Below are 22,480 nucleotides of genomic sequence, written 5' to 3'. Positions count from 1 at the left end.
CCTTACACCGTTTTTCATAAGGACAAGGTGCAACTACGTCCTCATCCGGCATTTCTCCCGAAGGTGGTGTCCGCATTCCACAATAACCAGGACATCTTCCTTCCAGTTTTCTTTCCGAAACCTCACGCTTCCTCGAGAGAGCAACGACTTCATTCCCTTGACGTCCGCAGGGCGTTGGCTTTCTATGTTGATCGGACGAGGCCGTTCCGCAAATCCCCGCAACTGTTTGTGGCAATTGCTGACCGGATGCGAGGTCTTCCTGTCTCGTCGCAGCGAATCTCCTCGTGGCTCACAGAGTGCATACGCACCTGTTATAACTTGGCTAATGTCCCCTTGGGCCATCTCACCTCCCACTCTACCAGAGCCCAGGCGTCCTCCGCTGCCTTTCTGGCACAAGTACCAATCCAAGAAATATGCCGAGCGGCGACCTGGTCGTCGATTCATACTTTCGCCTCTCACTATGCTCTGGTCCAACAGTCGAGAGATGACGCAGCCTTTGGCTCGGCAGTCCTGCATTCCGCCACGTCTCACTCCGACCCCACCGCCTAGGTAAGGTTTGGGAATCACCTAACTGGAATGGATATGAGCAATCACTCGAAGAAGAAAAAACGGTTACTTACCTTTGTAACTGTTGTTCTTCGAGATGTGTTGCTCATATCCATTCCACACCCACCCTCCTTCCCCACTGTCGGAGTAGCCGGCAAGAAGGAACTGAGGAGTGGGTGGGTCGGCTGAGATATATATGCGGTGCCGTTATGGCGCCACTCCAGGGGGCGCTCAGCCGACCCACTGGGGTTGCTAGGGTAAAAATCTTCCGACGAACGTGCACGCAGCACGCGCACACCTAACTGGAATGGATATGAGCAACACATCTCGAAGAACAACAGTTACAAAGGTAAGTAACCGTTTTTTCTTTGAGATGTGTTGTTCACGTCCATTCCAATACCCTCCCTTCTTCCCCTCTGTCGGAGTAGGCGGCAAGAAGGAACTGAAGGGGGAGTCAGGTTGGCAGGGTCATATATTTAGCACCATGAAGGTGCCACTCCAGGGGGCTCCCTAGCCAACCTGACGGGAGCTGCTAAGGGAAAACAGCAACAAAGAGTCCTGTGGCACCTTATAGACTAACAGATGTATTGGAGCATAAGCTTTCGTGGGTGAATACCCACTTCATCAGATGCATGTAAGGGAAAAGTTTCTGATGACCGTGCACGTGGCATGTGCACACCTGATTGGAATTGACATGAACAACACATCTTGAAGAGCAACAATTACAAGAAGGTAAGTAACTGTTTTTTTCTTTTCTGTTTCAGAGCACTGAGTAGTATGGACCCCATGGTACTATTAAGTGTGTTCTGTGACTTGGCAGCTCAAAACCAAATGCTTTTTCCTTCACTTCCCATCTGCTTCTCTCAGAGCCAGGCACAGGGGCACTCAGGACAAACAGCTGTTTGAGGCATATAGAAGGAGTGGCTCTTGCAGGTGCTTGTGGGCTCACTTATCTCCCTTCTACCTTTTTTGAGCTTCCTGCTGGCACTGCCCATTTTTTTCCACATTCAGGTAGTGTTTTGTGGCTCCCATCTCTGAGCCCCAGTGGCCTATATGACTTAGTGTCTCTCACTGGCCTGGCCTTTCCATGCTGATCTCATTCTAATCCAGTGCTTTTATCTGCCAGGGTAACTTCTACAGAAGGGCAGCTGAATGGATTCCAGAACAGCCTTAGCAGCGCAGCATCCTGTGAGCCAGGCACAAAAGCCACAGGTGAGTGCAGGTCCCACAGACAAGGAGAGAAGAGTAAAGGAATGGAATGATGGACTGTGCTGATCTCCAGGAGTTGGCAGGGAAGGGGCCAACCCTCTGGCTAGAGAAAAAGACACAGTTTCTTACCCTGAGTGCAGTGGTTTGCAAGTAGCAGCCCCGGGGCCATCTGAGGGTGGAACTAATTCCTCCTGGGACACTGTAAGAAGGACTTACTGAGGAGGAGCTGGGGCTGAGTCTGGCAAGGAGAGGTGGATATGAAGGATCCCTAGAAATATGGTTGAAAGGAGAGCTTGACTAAAATGAGCCACCTTTGCTTTTAGCTTTGGCTAAGGGACACTCTGCTGTTTCTGTTTGGCCTTTAAAAGGCCAGGGCATTTTTTACTTTTACTTTTCTGTCTTGCAATAAAGCCTCTCTGTCCAGAAAGCGTAACTCTAGGTATGTCATTTGGATTTGTCTTCTCTAATTTTCTTACTTCTCTGGTTCATGACTGCTTAATTCAAAGAGGTTCCTCTGGAACTGGTGTCTAGGAAACAAGAACCTGATCTTTTTCCATTGCTTCAAAAGTGTCTGCAGAACAGATATGTTGTTGGTTTAGATGAACCAAAACTGTATGTGATGTTATTGCCCAAGGCCCTGTGTATTCTGTGATGCTGCAGCCATGGAATTTGCAGCAGAATTGAGCTCCAGAATCTGAGCTTTAATTTTTAAAGAATTATATTTTTAGCCCTTATGGTTGCTAAGAAAACCATGAGAACATGACTTGAGTGTCTCTGATGCAGTGATTTCTGCCTGAGTCTGCACAACCTGAAACAATAGCTCAAAAAGAAGTGACCTGCCCCATTCATCTCTAGTGGGGGGGTTAGCTCTGAAATTTAAGGATGACATTTCCGATATTAACATTAACAATTTCATTGCTGATCCTTTAGCAAAAACATCCAGCTAATGCAATTCTTGTACAATTCCAAACTTCCTCCCACGCTTTACCACCTGCCAAAACCTTCAGCTTTACTACCAGCAGTTTTTACAACAGTTAACAGAAAAATCTGCAGCCCTCTCAGACCTGATAATGTGGGTGGGGACAGTGTAAAATGGGATTCAATTTGAAAATAAATAACACAATTTCTCTATTTTAATGTATATGTAGTTGGTGCAGAATTCTAGTTTGCACAATTCAAAACCTGTTTGCTGCAGAGTATTGGGGCCATGATATGTATAGGACTACAGATTAAAAGCCCAATTCTGAGGATCTGACCCAAGGGGAAAAAATAGCGGGTGCTTAGCACCCACTAGCCACAGCTGTTCGAGCAGCTGCCACCAATCAGCTGTTGAAGCCGCTGAGGGAGACACTGGCAGGAGGGTGGAAAGCAGCGAGCAGTGGGCAAGCGGGGCCTCAGGGGAGGGTTGGAGCGAGGGAGGGAAGAGGCAGAGTGAGGGCGGGGCCTTGGGGAGGAGCGGAACAGGGGCGGAAAGAGGAGGAGTGAGGGTGGAGCCTTGAGGGAGGGGCGGAGTGGGGGCAGGAAGAGGCGGGGTGAGGGTGAGGCCTCAGGGGAGGGTGGAGTGAGGGCAGGGTCTTGGGGTGAAGCGGGGGTGGAGCACCCCTAGGCAAAAGAAAACTCAGTGCCTATGATCTGATCAAGCTGATTTATGCAATCCTGCATGAACATGCCAGTCTGTTGAGCACTGTTCGTCTCTCGGTTGCTCCCTCCAGAGCTCCTGCCATTGCCACCCTACAGTCTTCAGCCTTGCAGGAAGCAAACCCTCTACCTGCAATGTATTCTCTGACTCCCTTCTGGCCACTGCTGAAAGTATCTCCTTCTGTTGATCCTGTATGTGTCTACTGTAACTGCAGGCAGCAACCTCTCCCTATTTCTGTGAGCATCTTCCCGGAATTAATGCAGAGCACGTGTGAGGGGAATTGTCAGTAGAGGGGCAATAGACAGCAACAGTCTAGAACTGGAGGAAGTGTAAGCTAGATAGTATGGGTCCCTTGGTAATTGTGAGATCCTCTTTAAGGGAGGGATGTAACCATTTGTACTGGGAGTGTTCAAGTTGAAGTGAACACATGAGGTAGAAATCTTAGTCCTCTCCTGCAGGATGTGGCTAGCTGACCCAGGGCAAACCTACCTCTCTGAATCTGAAATGAAGAGTTTAGGCCAGAGCCTGTTGTATAAGCTCGAGCAACAGAGCTCAGAGCTTGGAGGAGGGCTAATGGAAGCATGACTTGCTGGGTAAGCCACCTAAAGCCTTCTCCTTGTCCCGGAAGAAAGGTGCTACAGCTCCAAGAGTAGTGTATGCTATTTCAGTGAGCAGAATAACTGGAGAGAAGGGATTGTTGCTCTTGGAAATGTGAGGGGAAGATACTTTGCCCAGTTCAACTTTAGGCCCCCCCCTTTTCCAGGTGCCTGAGGGACTAAGCCATTTTTCCTCCTCTCCCTCTGCAACCCAGTACCTTCTTTGTTCTGTAGCCCTTGTTTCTCTCATCATAAGGTTTGGTTATCATTTCACTTATAAGTAGTGCCCTACATGTGCCTGGCACTGACTAGAGAGATTGGAGACATGGGCCCTGCCCTGAGGAGCATGCAGTATAGCTCAGATACAATATGGCATGACTTTGGGTAAGAGAGAAGGGAGGTTGTTCTGAGGGACTTGTCCTAGAAGTAGAATGGATAGTAACCTGGAAAGGCAAGAGATTAAACAGGGCAGTTCCATCCACAGCCCCAGGGTCAGCAAGGGAGGATGCAGGCAAAATACCTTCCCTTTCGTCTCTCAGCCTGAAAGTTCCACATGGATTCTGAAGTGTCAGAAGGAGCATTCACTCTCTGCTTGGCCAATTCAAGCTCAGTTTATTAGGTCCTGACATGGAAACCTTCAGGGTAGTGAATTGGGAAGCAGCACAACCACATCCAGTGGGGAAAATAGGTTCAGGAGAGTATTACTTGAGCAAACTCATTGAGCACCCTGGGATTGGTCCTGCTCCCTAGTGGGCAGGGCTTTGACTGACTTTTGAGTTGGGAAAGGCTATCACTGGAGAGATCCTTCTGCCCATTTGATTATACGGCAGTATCTTCGCAGGGTTTAGAGCTGCATCTCCCTCCTCCTCTACTGCTCGGCTGTGGAGACTACTCCTGGATGAGTCCTGCCCTTTCTGATCTATAAGATGGGGTGTCTGAGAAGGCCAGTCAGACACCAACATACAGAGGGTGAAATCCTGGCTCAATGGAAGTCAATGTGAAAAACTCCCATTGACAATATTGGGACCAAGATTTAAAGCAGAGGCTCTAAGCCTCTTTCACATGTCTGTACCAATGTATATCTCTGGGTATGTTGTAATCCCTTGGGGCAGGATGGGTCTGCAGTCACACTACCATAAACAGAGACACATGGAAAAGCTGTTTGGGTCCCTGTTGTTCCAGACATACCCACTGGGCTGTTGCTGCCTTCTGATGGTTGTTAGCATAAGGAATGTGTGGGTCAAGTAGTAGGGAGGCTTCTGTGCAGAAGGAGGGAGGGACAGCCCCAAGCTAAGCCATCTTTTCCATTTTCCAGGTCCTTTGGAAGTTGCCCCCCAGCTTATATTCGCCAGATCCAAATCTTTTTCCAGCCGTTCCAGATCCAGTGGCACAGTTGTAGGGCAGAGAAAGAGAAAGACAGTGCAGGCAGGGCCAGTTTAAGGTAACAGCAGCCACCTTTGGACTCCCAGCCCATTCTTCTTCCTCTGTCCTCAGAGGTAATTCTGATTGCCTTGCTGGGGGTAGTAGACTTTGGGTCTCAGCAAAGAGAAGAAGAGTGAGAGAGGCAGAGAAGGTGAGTCTGAGGTTCTGTGGAAGTGAGAAACACAGGCACTAGAGAAGCTGGCAATCAATCTGCTCAGATAAGAATCCACTTGCAGGTGGTACTGCAGGTGTAAGAAAATACTAGTTCTTCGAGTGCTTGCTCATGTCCATTCCATTGTAGGGGTGTGTGCTCGCCACTGCACTGGTGCCGGAAGTTTTTACCCACAGTGGTATCCATAGGGGACCAGCTCTGGTGCCTCTGGATTGGTGTGCATATGCGCTGGTATAAGAGTGCCGCTGGCCCCCTCCCTCCCTCAGTTCCTTCTTACCGGCCAATGTTGGTGCTGGAACACTCCCCTTGCTCTAGCAAGTGGTCTCCTTTCAGTGGTTCTTTAAACTTTTTTCTTTGAAAATAGTTGTAGTTAGCTGATAGTTAGCAGTTCTTCATAGTTTAGTATACTTTAGTGATAGCTAGTCCCCTGAAGGACTTAGTCCAAAGATGGGGCATGCCCTGCTCCTTGGGCTTCAAGCCTTGCAATCACTGTAAGAAGCCCATGCCAATCAGCGATCCACAAATAAGCCCACCCCACGATCTATCTCCTACTCTGGGGAGTGGTAGAGGCACGCGGTACCTCATGGTGCCATCCACCCCGGAAGCCTTTTCAAGCGGCAAACGACATCTTCTCCCTCCCCATGCTGTCCACTCCTCAGGAAGAGAGACCCAAGGACCCCTCCCTCTCATCCGTTTCAAGGTAAAAGTCTTTAATGGCACCCATCATAATTCATCCCTATGGCACCATACCCCAGCCCAATCTCACTCTCCAGTGCCGTGCCAGCAACCTCCAGAGCTGCACAGACCGCAACCAGTTGACGAATTTCCAGCACAGATCGCCAGACACCAGGCACCAAGCCCTGGGATCCCAACGCTAGTCACCGGACCCACAATACCGGGCTGCAGAGGCACGCCATCGGTTCCCAGAACCCTGGCAACAGTCACCTGGCAGGCACTGCTCACCAGTTCCCAAGCACTGCTAACCAGAGCCTCCTTGGCACTCTCAGGAGTCCTGGCACCGCTCCTCGAAGCCTTGCCAGTTACCACTGCCCCAATACTGGTCGCCAGAGCCTCAACACCAGTCGTCAGTCACCAGAGCGTCATAGATGGTCCCCACACTCCCGGTCCTGGTCACCCGCGCCTGCACACCATCCTCGGAGCAAGTGGTATCGCTCCCCGGATTATTACCGGGCCTATACACAATATCGCCGGTCGCTGAATATGCGACATGGCTCAGCAGGTTCCTGGTACTGCTCCCCGAATGGCAGGCATGAGGCAGACAGATACAGGAGGAAAGCCTACCCTATGGTGATGCCAGCATGGTCACCTGAAGAAGTTTATTGCTCCTCAGGCTCTGAGAGTGAGGAGTTGCCAGCCCCAAAAGACCTACCACCACTTGCACAGTCAGCAGGTTTTCCCCAGGGCCAATCTATAAGTACGTGGCCACAGGGTCAAAGCCCGGGGCTCTGGCAGAGGTATAACCCATAAGCATGTTCCCAAGCTGGGAGTCCTCAGACCCAGCGCTTAGTCTCAGGGTCTTCAACATCAGTGTCTCACCCCACTATCCCCCAGAGCTTGGATGTCGGGTTGGGCCAAGGGGCCTGGGAACCACTCCCTCCAGGACATGTGGCTCTCCAGGCAAGGAACAGGGAACCCGCCCCTCACCCTGGGCTGGTCTCCTCCTCATCAGGCAATAAGGAGGAAGTAGCAGGGCCCTTGCAGATGGTGCCTCAAGATGATGTGAAGACCATCAGGAGCTTAAACAGGTTGCAGCGAACCTGGGATTGAAGGCGGAGATGTTCAAACTAGCGGACTCTCTATTTGACGTGCTGGCCGCAGCAGCCCCAGCAAGGGTGGCCCTTCCTGTCCATGATGGGGTGGTCAACATCGTAAAAGCCTTGTGGCAGACCCCGTCATCCTTACCACCTATGTCCAAGAGGGCAGACCGCAAGTATTGCATCCCTGCAAAAGGGTTTGAGTACTTGTACACGCCCCCACCCCCGGGTCGCTAGTAGTAGCAGCACCCAACAAGTGCGGCAGGCAGGGTTAGCCCAGCTCGACCTCCCAGGAATAAAGAGGGCAGACCGCAAGTATTGCATCCCTGCAAAAGGGTTTGAGTACTTGTACACGCCCCCACCCCCGGGTCGCTAGTAGTAGCGGCACCCAACAAGTGCGGCAGGCAGGGTTAGCCCAGCTCGACCTCCCAGGAATAAAGACACAAAATGACTCATATATGGCAGGAAAATTTATTCTACAGCCAGCCTACAGTTTCGCATTGCAAACCACCAGGCCCTGCTTGGCAGATATCATTTTAATGTATGGCAATCCACGGCCAAGTTTACTGACTCGCTCCCGCAGGACTTTAACCAGGAGTTCAATGCCATATTAGATGAAGATAGAGCAATTGCAAGGGCCTCCCTCCAGGCTACCTCAGATGCAGCAGATTCCACTGCCAGAGCCATAGTGTCGGTGGTGTCAATGAGGTGGGCGTTGTGGCTGCAGTCATCTGGCCTGTCAGTGGAAGTCCAACAATCTATCCAGGATTTCCCATTTGACAGGTTGGCCCTGTTTGCTGACAGCAGATTACACGGCCTGAAAGACTCTAGGACCACTCTGCTCGCTGGGTCTGTACAGTACCCCCCTGGCCCATGCTAGGAAGAGATTTAAACCTCAGCACACACACAGGTTCACAAGCTAGGCCAGAGCAGAACCGTACCACAGAAGGAGCAGGGGATATAGGCGTCGCCAAGGTCAACCGTTGGCAGTGGGGTCTCATTGGGACTCGAGTCATGCCCCTCCTAAGAACAAGCAATCATTTGAAGGGACACTCGAGGATGACCTCCCAGCCTGCAACCAGGATCTATCTCACCATTTATTTTCCAACCATTTATTACCTTACCTCCCCACTGGGACCACCATAACTATGGACCACGGGGTCCTCAATATGGTGGCAGTGGGGTACACCCTCCAATTTCTGTCCCTCCTTCCCACCCCCCTTTCCCGTTCCTCTTCAGAGATCCTTCCAATGAGCACCTGCTCGCCTAGAAGGTGCAAGCCCTCCTACGACTGGGGGCCATAGAGGACGTTCCTGCGGAACAAAGAGAGCAAAAATCCTGGTATTTTCTCATTCCAAAGCCTATGCCACATCCTAGACCTGTGAAACCTCAACAAATACCTCAAAAAGTTGAGGTTCCGCCTGGCCTCCATCATTCCCATCCTGGAGACTGGTATGCTGCCCTCGACCTGAAGGATGCATAGTTTTATATTTCCTGGCCACAGGAGATTCCCACAGTTTGTGAGAAGTTCCCTGTGCTCCTGTTCTGCCTAGCGACAGCATCAAGAGTGGTTACAAAGTGCATGGTGGTAATCACAGCCTACCCCAGGCATCAGGGTATCCAGATATTTTCCCTATCTCGACAACTGGCTCATCAAGGGCCGCTCTGAGCAGCAGGTACAGTGCAGTGTCTGGGCTCTGCAACCCACTTGCGAAGCTCTGGGCCTGTTGATAAATGAACAAAAATCAACATTGGTCCCTGTTCAGAGGATAGAGTTCATAGGAGCTGTCTTCGACTCCACCCAGGCCAGAGCATTTTTGCCACAAACCAGATTCAAGGCAATGTCAGATCTGATCACACAAGTCACCACACACCCGCTCATCAGTGTTCGGGTCTGCCTCAGACTCCTGGGGCCAGGGCCTGGGGTGGAAGTGACGAATCCATCACTTCTGGGACCGACCCGTCATTTCCAAGACCAATCACGCTGGCTAATCACACCAGCCTGCAGGGGCCCCCAAAGCACAGGGCCCAGGGCGGTCGCCCCAATTCACCATACCCAAGGGATGGCTCTACCTGGGGCACATACCCACGTGCACCTATGTTGTCTGGCACACAAGACTATGGCTAACACCCCTTCAAATGTGGTTGTCGTTGGTCTGTTCCCCAGCCATACACTCTTTAAACAGGCTTCTCATGATCCCGCCCCAGGTACTCACCTCCCTAGAATGGTGGTCCAACCTGCACCTGCTGATGGAAGATGTTCCATTTGTGACTCAGAGACACTCAGCATCCCTAGTGTCGGATGCATCTGACCTCAGTTGGGAAGCGCACCTTGGTGCCCTCAAGACTCAAGGACTATGGATGCGAGAGGAGTTGTCGCTTCACATAAATGTCTGAGAGCTTTGGGCCGTCCTCCTAGCTTGTGAGGTATTTCTTCCCCATCTATCTGGTCGAGTGGTACAGGTGCTGACAGACAACATGGCCGCCATGTTCTATGTCAACAGACAGGAGGGAGCCCGATTATTGGCCTTGTGTCAGGAGGCCCTTTGCCTGTGGGACTTCTGTATCCAGCATGCGATCCACCTGGAAGCCTCCCATCTACCTGGCGTTCGGAACATACTGGCTGATCACCTAAGCAGGTCCTTCTTCTCTCACCATGAGTGGTCCCTCCACTCAGAGGTCATCAGAGGTGGGGAGCTCCCCAAGTGGACCTGTTCACTACCAAGCAGAACAGAAAATGTCACCAGTTCTGCTCTCTGCAGGACCTCGACAGCAGCTCGCTATCCAATGCCTTTCTCCTATCATGGTTGGGGGCTCTAATGTATGCCTTCCCACCAATCCCAATGTTCATCAGGGTCCTTTCCAAGATCAAGAAGGATAAGGCACAAGTCATTATAATCGTGCCAGCTTGGCCTCATCAGCATTGGTTCGGCATGCTCATGCACTTGGCAGTAGCAGCTCCGTGGGCTCTCCTTGACCATCTGGACCTGCTCTCCCAGGATCACGAGAGGTTACTGCACCCGAACTGAACTTCTCTCCACCTCATGGCATGGATGCTCCGTGTCTAAGCTCCAAGGAGCAAGCCTGCATCAGTCAGGTCCAGCAGGTTCTCCTGGAAAGCAGAAAGCCCTCCACTAGGGAGACCTACCTTGCAAAGTGGAAGCACATCTCCTGCTGGGCATCAGAGCAGAATATCTCTCCGGTCGGCGCATCTCTGCAATCCATCTTGGATTACCTGTTGCATTTAAAGCACCACAGCTTTGCCTTTTCATCAGTCAAGGTGCACTTGGCAGTCATATCGGCCTTCCCCCCTCGTGTCCAGGATAGATCAGTGCTCTCACATAAGATGACAATCAGGTTCCTGAAGGGCCTCGAGAGACTGTTTCCTCCAGTCTGAGAAACAAAGGGTAGGTATAAATGGTCAGTTTTCAGTATGGAGAGAGGTAAATAGTGGTGTCCCCCAGGGGTCTGTTCTGGGACTAGTCCTATTCAACATATTCATAAATGATCTGGAAAAAGGGGTAAACAGTGAGGTGGCAAAATTCGCAGATGATACAAAATTACTAAAGATAGTTAAGACCCAGGCAGACTGCGAAGAGCTACAAAAGGATCTCTCAAAACTGGGTGACTGGGCAACAAAATGGCAGATGAAATTTAATGTTGATAAATGCAAAGTAATGCACATTGGAAAGCATAATCCCAACTATACATGTAAAATGATGGGCTCTAAATTAGCTGTTACCACTCAAGAAAGAGATCTTGGAGTCATTTTGGATAGGTCTCTGAAAACATCCACTCAATGTGCAGTGACAGTCAAAAAAGTGAACAGAATGCTGGGAATAATTAAGAAGGGGATAGAAAATGGGACAGAAAATATCATGTTGCCTCTATATAAATCCATGGTATGCCGACATTTTGAATGTGCAGATGTGGTCGCCCCATCTCAAAAAAGATATATTGAAATTGGAAAAGGTTCAGAAAAGGGCAACAAAAATGATTAGGGGTATGGAATGGCTTCCATATGAGGAGAGATTAATAAGACTGGGACTTTTCAGCTTGGAAAAGAGACGGCTAAGGGGAGATTTGATTGAGATCTATAAAATCATGACTGGTATAGAGAAAGTAGATAAGGAAGTGTTGTTTACTACTTCTCATAACACAAGAACTAGGGGTCACCAAATGAAATTAATAGGCAGCAGGTTTAAAACAAACAAAAGGAAGTATTTCTTCACACAATGCAGACTCAACCTGTGGAACTCCTTGCTAGAGGATGTTGTGAAGGCCAAGACCATAACAGGGTTCAAAAAAGAACTAGATAAATTCCTAGAGGATAGGTCCATCAATGGCTATTAGCCAGGAAGGGCAGGAATGGTGTCCCTAGCCTCTGTTTGCCAAAAGCTGTGAATGAGCAACAGGGGATAGATCACTTGATGATTACCTGTTCTGTTCATTCCCTCTGGGGCACCTGGCACTCACCACTGCTGGAAGACAGGATACTGGGCTAGATGGACCTTTGGTCTGACCCAGAAGGGCCATTCTTATGTTCTTATGAGATCCGGTTCCCCAATGGGATCTCAACCTGGTCCTCTCCAGTCTCACCAGTTCTCCTTTCGAGCCTCTCATCTCTTGCTCTCTTGCACCTGTCATGGAAGGTCGCATTCCTTGTAGCCATTACCTTGGCAAGGTGAGTGTCTGAGATTAAAGCCTTCACTTCAGAGCCCCCGTATACAGTGTTCTATAAGGACAAGGTGCATCTGCCGCCCCATCCAGCCTTCCTGCCAAAGGCGGTGTCGCACTTCCATGTCAACTAGGATGTCTTCCTCCTGCTGTTGTGTCCAAAGCCTTACACGACCAATGAGGAGAGGTGTCTGCACACTCTAGATCTCAGGCGCACCCTGGCTTTCTATCTGGAGCGCAGCAAGCCCTTCCGCAGATCGACACAGCTCTTTATCACAGGATGAAGGGCCTTCTGGTGTCTTCTCAGAGGATTTCGAACTGGATCACCACCTGCATCCGTACTTGTTACGAGTTGACACAGGCAGTGCCTCCACCGATAGTGAAGGCTCACTCTACTAAGGATCAGGTGTCTTCGGCTGCCTTCCTGGCCCATGTCCCCATCCAGGACATCTGTAAAGCCGTGACCTGGTCATCGGTACACACTTTGGTGATGCATTACGCCATCTGGGTGAGGGCAAGCCAGGGATGATGCTGGATTTGACAGAGCTTTGCAGTCAACACATCTGTGAACTTCTACCCACCTCTGAAGGTACTGCTTGGGAGTCATCTACAATCGAATGGACATTGAGCAAGCACTCAAAGAAAAAACGGTTACTCACCTTTCGTAACTGTTGTTCTTCTAGATATGTTGCTCATGTCCATTCCATGACCCACCCTCCTTTCCCTCTGTCGGAGTTCCGGCAAGAAGGAACTGAGGGAGGGAGGGGGCCGGTGGCGCCCCTATACCGGCACATATGCTCACTGTTCCAGAGGGTGCCAGAGCCAATCCCCTACGGACACCAGTGCATGTAGCGAGCACTCACACCTACAATGAAATGGACATGAGCAACACATCTCGAAGAACAGTTACAAAAGGTGAGTAACTGTTTTTTATGGATGCTGTGAGCCTGACTTGAACTCGTGATGGTAGATCAGAGAGCAAGGTGAGTGTCACTTCTGCTGTGACAACACTACCCAGGTTCTGAGCCAAGCAACAAATTCAGATTAGGAATCTTAACCTCTAGTTCCTCTGATTTTCTCAGGTGTTGTACATCCGCAACCTGCTTCTCGCCCCCTCCCCCACATTAACTTTAATGGAAGTAGTGGGTGCCCCGGAACTCTGAAAATCAGATCATATGGGCAACCATTACAACATTACCAGTTCCACTGGAGAAAACTTTAGTCCCTCTATATGAACCAGGTTTAGATTCACCCTGCCTTAGACTGAGGGTCCCTAGAGAAAACTATTCCTCTGCTATTTTCTCCCTAGTGGAATTTAACAACACACTGTGTGCTAGCAAAGTAATCAGCCAGGATGAAGAAGAGCAATCCCACCCTCCTGAGGCTGCCTGGCTGCCTGGCTGTTGCTTGCTGAGTGAATGGCCTGAAGTTTATGGTGGGTCTGTTCAATTCCAGGAATGGCCTTTGTGGCAGGCACAGTGTTCAAGCTGGTTGTGTGCAGATGATGAAGCCACAAGGCTATGGGCTAGTCAGTTTGTTACTCAATTTGAGCCAGTCACCTCTGAGGGCCTGTTCATTCAGTAATGGTTTCCAATTAAAGAAACTAACAATATCAGGCATGTGGGGCACACTCTTTGCCATATCTTAATGTTTTACTTTCCACCCCTTTGTAGAGACACCGTACCTGAAATTATCAATTGTTCTGTGCCTATCTCAAGAAAAAGAGGTTTCCCTGGTATAAAAGGTATCTTTTTTTCCCCCCTGGAATTTTTAGCATCTGAACACAGGCAAGGAGGCAGGTAGCACTGCAGCACTGAGGAAGGTCTCCAGCCAGCTACAAAGTTACACACTTCTTTATTCATTATTCATCCATGCTGAAAGTGGCAACACAAGGCAGAAGTTTCAGGGAGAAGACGGGAGGGTGAAGGGTACTATTATAAGACCAGAACAGCAGTTCCTGGCCAGCTTCTCTATTACTGAGAGAGATTTTTACAGATACTTAATCAGAAGCAAGAGTCTCAATACAGAAGAGATCTGAAAGGGCAATTTACCCTTCATTTCAACATGATGCTCAGTGTATGCCTTGTGGAGGGGATGCTGCCAGGACACCTACTAAGCTGATCGGTTTTAGGGGTCCAATCGGAGTCACCCATGATCCATTTCTATCCCAGTGGGATGTTGGTGGTTTCCCCTTCATCTCTTCTCATGTTTCTGTCCTGCTGCTCCCAACCTTTGAGTGTCTGAGAAAGAGAGTTTTATTTTACTTATTTTTATTGTAAAAGCTCCAAACCAAAGAACACCCATCTAGGGCTCTGAGTGTCTTGACATAAATGTATATAACACAATAACAATACAAGGAGTTACAAACAAAACTCAGTGTTGTATAAAACCAGGGCAGAGGTATGTCCGGCTCCAGTTCTGACAGAAGTTGCACATTTATCAGTCAGGCTGGTTAATAATCACAGAGTATTATTCTGTTAACTCTTAGATTGGTGATGTTAGCAAGTGGCTGCCAAGAGGGAATTAAAACTACATTGAGAACAGCTGGGTTGGGAGAAGTAAAGAGTAGTTGGTTTTCTGTCCTACTTTGGGGGTACTCATGGCTCCTGATTCAGGCACAAATGTCACTTCTTTCCCCTGGTCTAGGTTAAAACTTGAACCTTGACATATAGTCTAGTTTCCTTTGATTCTGGTTCTTAGGGAAATGCTGTAGGGAAGAAGTGAATATTACAGTGCAGCCTGAAGCTGAAAGGGAAGGACTCTTCCTGATCTCTTTTGGGAGGGTGTCCCAGGGTCTCAGGCCTGCTGAGGAGAAAACTCTGCCTTCTGTGACTCTCATCTGTATCTGGGCTTAATAATTATACCAGGAGGTTGTCCAATGGTGTTAATTATCTATCTACTATAGAAATTCATCTGGCTCCAGCTGTGAATATCTGAGTGCCAGAGGTATCCAGCTGCATGGGGGGGACTCCTGAAGGACAGTCAGTCTTTGAAATAAAATGCACCCATCTCACTGAGGGCTTTGAATTGGATCCCTAAGTGCACGGGGAGCTAATGCTGGTTGAGGGGTACTGGCATGATATGCTGTCATGGGCCTAATCCATTTAGGAGACAGACTGCTATCCGGTACATCATCAGTAGTTTCTTCATAAATTTCTTCTTTAGGTTGAGCAGGGGCGGCTCTAGGAATTTGGCCGCCCCAAGCAGTCATGCCTGCGGGAGGTGCACCGGAGCCGCGGGACCAGCGGACCTCCCGCAGGCATGACTGTGCACGGTTCCCTGGTCAGGCGGCTCCAGTGGATCTCCCGCAGCTGCCGAGGGTTCGCTGGTCCCGTGGCTCCAGTGGAGCATCCGCAGGCATGCCTGCGGGAGGTCCACCCCAGCTGCGGGACCAGCGAACCGTCCGCAGTCATGCCTGCGGGAGGTTCGCTGGTCCTGCGGCTCTGGTGAACCTCCCGCAGGCATGACTACGGAAGATCCGCCGGACCCGCCTGCCGCCCTGCCGGCAAAATGCCGCCCCAAGCGTGCGCTTGGCGCGCTGGGGTCTGGAGCCGGCCCTGAGGTTGAGGAAGAGAGAAGTACAGCTGTCTAGCCTGAAGGTGATGAATGCGTGGACCACTATGACCAGGTGTTTTAGAAGAGAGGATGGAGTCTTCTTGCTGCTGGTTGTGAGAGAAGGCACCTTTAGTGACTATTGTTTGATTCTTCAGAATCAGTGATCAGTGTAGCTCAGCCCCAGAATTTTTTAGTTTGCAGAAAATCAACAGGCAGATGATGATTTTCTCAGGTTTTTGGGTTTTTTTATTATCCAGAATTATTTGACGACATTTTCCATGAATTTCATTTATGACTTGCTACATGAAATATGAAATTGGAGTTGAGTTGCTTAGTAGGGGTTGGCCACATAATTCACACATGGCACTTTATCTGCTCCCTGATTGGATGAGTGTCACCTTATCATCCAGTTTCTTGTGTGCATATTCAGGGAAAATGAGTTTTAAAATTGCTTTCCTCAGGTATTCAAATGTGCAAGCTTAAAATTCACTTTACACTAGCATTTGTGCTAATGAAAAACTTTCAGACAAATACAAAAAGGGTGTGAACAAAACAGATGCAGATTAATTTAAAAATTATTGCACATTATTTGCCCAGGTATAGATACAGAAACTGTCCTGGAGGTGGGAGATTCTCGTATCACTAGGTAGTGGGTCCCAGTTCCCTGGGACCATAGAGGACAAGGACAGGAAATGTAGCATAAATGGTGAGGCTAGTGTGCACAGCCTGTATCAGTCACTCAGGCATTTGCTGCAGTAAGGTGGGATTCCCAGCTGCTGCCCTTTCCAGGATCCCTCAGCTTCTCTCAGGCTTCTCTCTAGCCTGAGGAGGCGGTGGGTTGTTGAGCACCAATGTATTTATTTTTATGTTGATAACACAGCCCCCAGGGGAACCTTGGCTACAGTTACAGTCAGTGTGGTCAGACCAGCTGAATCTGTCCAAATCCTTCAGCAGTAGCAGCTGGGAACAGGACTCACTCGGGTTTCCACACTTTGTCGCTGATTCCTCTCCTCCATACCACTAATCCCATTAATTCCACTCTTCATTGCCACCCTTCTGGCTTTCTCTTGTTTCTGTGACTGACTGCACATGTGGTTTTGACTTTGAAAAGTAACTTCAAATGGGCACCTCGAGTGACCTTCGCTTCAGACTGGCCTGGCTGCTCAGGGTGTGAAATACCTCATGGCACCAGCGAACTGCTTCTGATGACACCTCACCACTAACCCTAGCACAGGAATATACTAATGCAAACACATCCCCATAAATCCTTTCAGAACAGGCTAGCTATCTGATAAACTTACTGAACTGCTTAGAGGGAGCAGTGGTCAGAACCCCAGCATCTTCCACATAGACCAAAGCTCCTCCAGCAGAACCCTCCATCCTGCGCACAGCCTGTGCCACCAATGGTTATGACATTCTGTGAGCACCTCTTTCTGCCCTTCCTATAGTGCTCCCTTCCTGTAGCGCTGCCAAAAGGGGATTAGCAGGAAACACGATCTGCCCTGTATCATAGGAATTTGGAAAGAAGCAAGGCTTGATGTGGTGAGGGGAGGTGAATCCCACTGTTACGTTTCCCTTTTTGAGTAGATGGAGGTCTGCTGTGATTGCAAGTATTTGGTTTCACATCTGTTCCAAGAAATATCCTCCTAAAACCATTGTCATCTGAAGCATCCCAAAACTATCCAGGGCCCCCTCCCTCCCCCCAGTCCCCTTCCTACAATCTCAGGGCCATAGAGAAGCAGCTGACTCCCACAGGCATGAAAAGATGGCAGATGGAGAGCCAGAGTCACTGTTGATTCTGGTACAGTAGTTGTGGGATTATTGGCCCAGAGCAGTGCAGAGACTGAGCCCCTAATACCAGTGCAGAGGGACCAGAAGAGAGTGAGGTGGTAGTATAACACCTTTTCTCTTAGTCTGTTTCACATTGTTGCATGGAGAAGGAGGGCAGAGTGACTCTGTAACTATTAGTGAGCAGACATCAGAGGCCCTACCCATGTACATTATAGTAGCTTCACAATGAACTTGGAGCTCTAAAACTAAACAACGATGCATGATTACAATTGTTTCTGTGTTTATCCACCTATCTGAGTCGTATGGGAAACTCTCATTAATCCCAACATAATCTAAAGCTCCTTTCTGAAGGCAGCATTTTTCTAAGCCCTCCTCAGATGATGTTAACAGGATGTCAAACTCAGCCGTCACCTCTCAGCTAGATCTATGGGGCTGTGCTCACTTCTAATTAAACAAAAATACACTTATTCCTAAACTTGTGAGAATGGTCTGCCTCTTGCACTTCTCCTGCCTTTTGTTTTATGAGAGGAAGAAGCTGTTTCCTGTTATCTCCTGGTTGAATGCTAATAAGAGGCCAGTCCAAGCCTGGGGAGCATTTCAGGTCTGCTGAAAGCAGACATGGGGCTGGGAAAATAGGAGAGGGAGGAGGGGATGGTCTCTTAAATCAGGTCTCCTGTTGAAAGCTGACTTGGAACCCAGCCTGAACTGTAGGAGCCTAGAAGAAAACTTGTAAGCTGGAGAGGCAGTGACCTCTTGTTTGAGCCTTCAGAATAAGAATGGTGTGGGGGACTGGCGAGGGGGAAGGTTGCCCTGCAGCTGGCTGAGCTCTGTCAGTTCTCAGTTTTGAGGTGGTGGGGACTCTACCCATGATCTCACCTTTTTGGAAATGCCCTTCAGGATCAATCGTGCAAAGATTTGGAGAACTCATATGATCCCCCGGTTCTTCTTTGAGGAATGTCCCTGTAAGTGCTCCACTTTAGGTGAAGCTGCGCCCCTGTGCAGGGGCACCAGAATGGGTGGGGTGGGGGACCATGGTCCCATCACTTTTAAAAGTGGGAAGGCACTTTTTTACTAGTTGTGAGGGGGAGGGGGCGGAGAGGAGCGAGCGGGGGGCGGGGTCTTGGGAAAAAGAGGCAGCACGTGAGCAGGGCCTCAGGGGAAGAGGCAGCACAGGGGTGGGGCCTCGGGGAATGGGCAGCTTGAGGGCGGTGGCTCAGGGAGAAGGGGCAGCGTGGGGGTGGGCCTCAAGCGAAGGGATGGCATGGGGAGCAGGGCAACAGTTCGGGCACCGCTACCTCCCCCCCTTTTAGGGAGCTTCCTCTGCTCCTGCCCTTGCGCGTGTAATCGGAGATTTTTAGTAGCAGTACCTGGTTGGGTCTCACACGTGCTTTCTCCATCTTGCACTACTTCTGGCGGTTACATAGCATTGTGCGACCAAACCCCTGCGCCCTTCGTTCCTTCTCTACTGCCCTCGGCTTGAGATGGAGTACTTGGCAGCACCTCTGAACTTTCTCTTTAGTCTAGTTCCAACTTTAGGGTACCAGTTCATAACCCAGTTAGTTAGTTAGTTCATAGTTAACTACACTACCTCTTCCCCATTTATTTTTCTTTTCTTAAAAATATTCTTATCTTAGGAGTTTTAGTTCTAGTTATTAGTATACCTTTTAGCATAGTATAGTTACCGTCCCTCCTGGGAGAAACCCTATTCTAGGAGGCCTGGTCAGTTCCATGGGGTTTAAACATTGTCTTACTTGCTGGCCGTCAGTCATGGTGTTGGACAGGCATTCACAGTGTGTCCGCTCTCTTGGTGAGACATGCATTTCACAAAAGTGCTCCCACTGCCACAATTTAAAAGCCTATGCCAGGAAGGCGAGAGACCTACAGTTAAAACTCATCATGATGGAGAAGTCTCTGTGCCCGGCATCCAATCCTGGATCACAAACCCCTCTTGGACAACAATCTCCAATGACAGTGTTGGAAAGACGTTCCCCACTACCCTCCCAGAGGAAGGAGCACCTCCCCCCAAAAGGCAACAAAGAAATGGGCTCTCACATCACTATCACGAGAACCCACCAAAAAGAGAGATTTCCCGACCTGTCAGACCACGTCGGTACCAACTGCACCGAGAGCCATCCATCTTGGAAGTAGCAGGACCATCTGGTACCATGGGTACTGCTCAAGCAAAAGATCCTAAGCGGGTTGGCTCAGAAAAAGGCAAAAAGGGAAACCTACCTTCCCTGCCTTGGTATTGCTGGAGCCGCTCAAACATGTGGCACCAAGCATCTCAGCAGCGCTATAGTCTATGCCTCCACCTTCTGCCTCCACAGCGCATGGTGTATGACCCTCGGCACTGACAACTGTGGTAAAGCCATTGGTATTGCCGACAACATCCTCCTTGGTACTGATGTTCTTGGTACTGCAGCAGTTTCTCCGCCATAAAGATCTGGTCTCCTCGGCACCGACCTTACTCCATCACACGCAGTACCATGCCAACATACCACACCACCCAAATCAGCTCCTCCTTTATCCAGAGACGAGGATGATGATGATGAAGGGGAAATCTACTCCTTCCATCACTCCTTGCCTATCCACACAGCTACCAGTCCAGGTCCACCAGAACACCAGGAATACCACTCCAGACCTGAAACTCAAGAATGGTACGTACACCCTTGGATGCCGCCACCTATGCCATTTCCACCACAGTGTCCTTACTGGGATCCATGGCAGCGTACTGCCAACGGTATCCTAACCCTCCCAGTCCACACAGGGAGATGTCAAGGCGTGGTAATGTGCAAGACATCATGGCTGCAATCCTCAGGAATTCTGAAAGATGTCTGAATAGATAAATTCATGGAGGATAGGTCCATCAGTGACTATTAGCCAGGATGGGCAGAAATGGTGTCCCTAGCCTCTGTTTTCCAGAAGCTGGGAATGGGTGACAGGAGATAGATCACTTGATGATTACCTGTTCTGTTCATTCCTTCTGAAGCACCTGGCATTGGCCACTGTCGGAAGACAGGATACTGGGCTAGATGGACCTTTGGTCTGACCCAGTATGGCCGTTCTTATGTTATGTTCTTAAGTAAAAGTGGAAGATCTTCCATTCTACAGAGAAAAACTTTTCTCTGCCAAAACCAATGAGATCCTCCCCTCGATGAAAGATTCCCAAGTGACTCTCCATACACTCAGGATATATACACTTGCGATGAAACAGAGACGTTACCAGTCATATCAGCGCAGCAGAGACTCCTTGTTCCCACACAAACAGCAACGACTATACGACCCCTAAAGGCACAGACAAAGGTCACAGAGACATAGAGCATCTCAAACCCAGTCCTCTACGTCATAATCCACATCAGTCAAGCAACAATTTTGAAAATTTGGTTGAGGTCTAGATGACCTCCCTCACCTGACAGCGTGAATACCAACCAGGTCTTTGGCCAGTGATTACGCCTTTTTTACCATGTCTGGGCATCAAGCACTATGGACCAATGGATTTTAGAGATCGTAAGATGAGGCTATGCTATCCCTTTCACCTCCTGCTCACACACCCTACTGCCCTCCCCGTCCCTCTTCAGGGACCCTTCTCATGAGCATCTGCTACAACAAGAAGTAAACCATTGTGATGTTGCAGTCTATATAATTTTATAAAAAAATATGCCAATAAGTGAATATAATGTAACTGGAATATGCTTTGTGCAAAAGGTCTCTTGTAAGGTATCTTTACAGAGCTTATAATCTACTGAGTGTGATCTACCTATTTGTATAAATGTACCACTCTTGTATCTGAAACTAGAAATATAAAATATAACTCTGATGGCCAATTGTAATTATGCAAAGTGTGGGCCATTAATGGTGGTTTGGACTCTTGATGACTCCCATTAACCAGGACAATTGTCTGCAGATGGGTGTGTTTTTACCTATAAGTTTTCCTGTATATGTGTGTGCAGGCAAGTGGGCAATGAAGTCCTGCAATGACATGTGATCATGTCCCCTGAACTGGAATCCATCTTTAACCTGGTGTCTTTCCATTGAGAAGGAGGGGTGGAAACCCAGAGAGGGACAAAGAATTCCCGCCTTATGCAAAAGATGTATAAAGGGGTGAAACAGAACAAAGGGGAGAGAGGAGCCATCATGAAGAATCCCCTAGCTACCACCTGAGCTGGAACAAGAGCTGTACCAGGGGAAAGAATTGTGCCCAGGCCTGGAAGGTGTCCAGTCTGAGGAAAAAACTTACTGAAGCATCTCTGAGGGTGAGATTATCTGTATTCAGTTTGATTAGACATAGATTTGCACATTTTATTTTATTTTGCTTGGTGACTTACTTTGTTCTGTCTGATACTACTTGGAACCACTTAAATCCTACTTTCTGTATTTAATAAAATCACTTTTTACTTATTAATTGACCCAGAGTATGTATTAATACCTGGGGGAGCAAACAGCCGTGCATATCTCTCTATCAGTGTTATAGAGGGCGAACAATTTATGAGTTTACCCTGTATAAGCTTTATACAGGGTAAAATTGATTTATTTGGGTTTAGACCCCATTGGGAGTTGGGCATCTGAGTGTTAAAGACAGGAACACTTCTGTTAGATGCTTTCAGGTAAACCTGCAGCTTTGGGGCAAATAATTCAGACCCTGGGTCTTTGTTGGAGCAGACGGGAGTGTCTGGCTCAGCAAGACAGGGTGCTGGGGTCCTGAGCTGGTAGGGAAAGCAGGGATAGAAGTAGTCTTGGCACATCAGGTGGCAGCTCCCAGGGGGTTTCTGTGATCCAACCCATCACAACCATCTTCTTTAGTTAGGTGCCGTGGAACTAGTTCCTACACAACACAAGAGGAAGGGATTCTACTCCTATTACTTCTTAACCCAGAAGAAAAACGGAGACCCATTCTAGATCTCAGAGAGTTCAACAAGTTTGTACGAGCCCCCAGATTCAAGGTGGTCACAATGACCACAGTAATACCAGCACTGGAAAGGGGGGACTGGTTCTCAACCCTCGACCTACAAGACACCTACTTCCACATCACCATACATCCCACTCACAGAAGGTTCCTCCAGTTCACAGTGGGAAGTGACCACTACCAATACAGAGTTCT

At 49.0% G+C, this 22,480-nt stretch overlaps 1 protein-coding gene across 11 annotated transcripts in view; it reads left to right on the top strand.

Annotated features, from left to right (window-relative positions):
* TTLL5 (tubulin tyrosine ligase like 5) overlaps nt 1-22,480 on the top strand; it is a 235,835-nt gene that overhangs the window by 206,993 nt on the left and 6,362 nt on the right. For 8 of the 11 annotated variants that reach the window (XM_039536715.1, XM_039536717.1, XM_039536716.1 and 5 more), the window contains 2 exons: nt 1,673-1,758; nt 5,306-5,431. The exons of 1 other annotated variant lie outside the window; for it this stretch is intronic. In XM_039536715.1, the coding sequence (XP_039392649.1) occupies nt 1,673-1,758; nt 5,306-5,430 (211 nt within the window). In that variant the 3' untranslated portion in view covers nt 5,431. Of the gene's footprint in view, nt 1-1,672; nt 1,759-5,305; nt 5,432-22,480 lie in introns of those variants that run through there. 2 more of the 11 variants (XR_005597950.1, XM_039536720.1) reach the window with 1 other exon arrangement.

The sequence above is a fragment of the Mauremys reevesii genome, linkage group 4 (genome assembly GCF_016161935.1).
Source record: "Mauremys reevesii isolate NIE-2019 linkage group 4, ASM1616193v1, whole genome shotgun sequence".
In the NCBI taxonomy this organism is placed as follows: Eukaryota; Metazoa; Chordata; order Testudines; family Geoemydidae; genus Mauremys; species Mauremys reevesii.
Note: the sequence above shows the minus strand (reverse complement) of the source record. Positions and strands in the feature narration are given on the sequence as shown.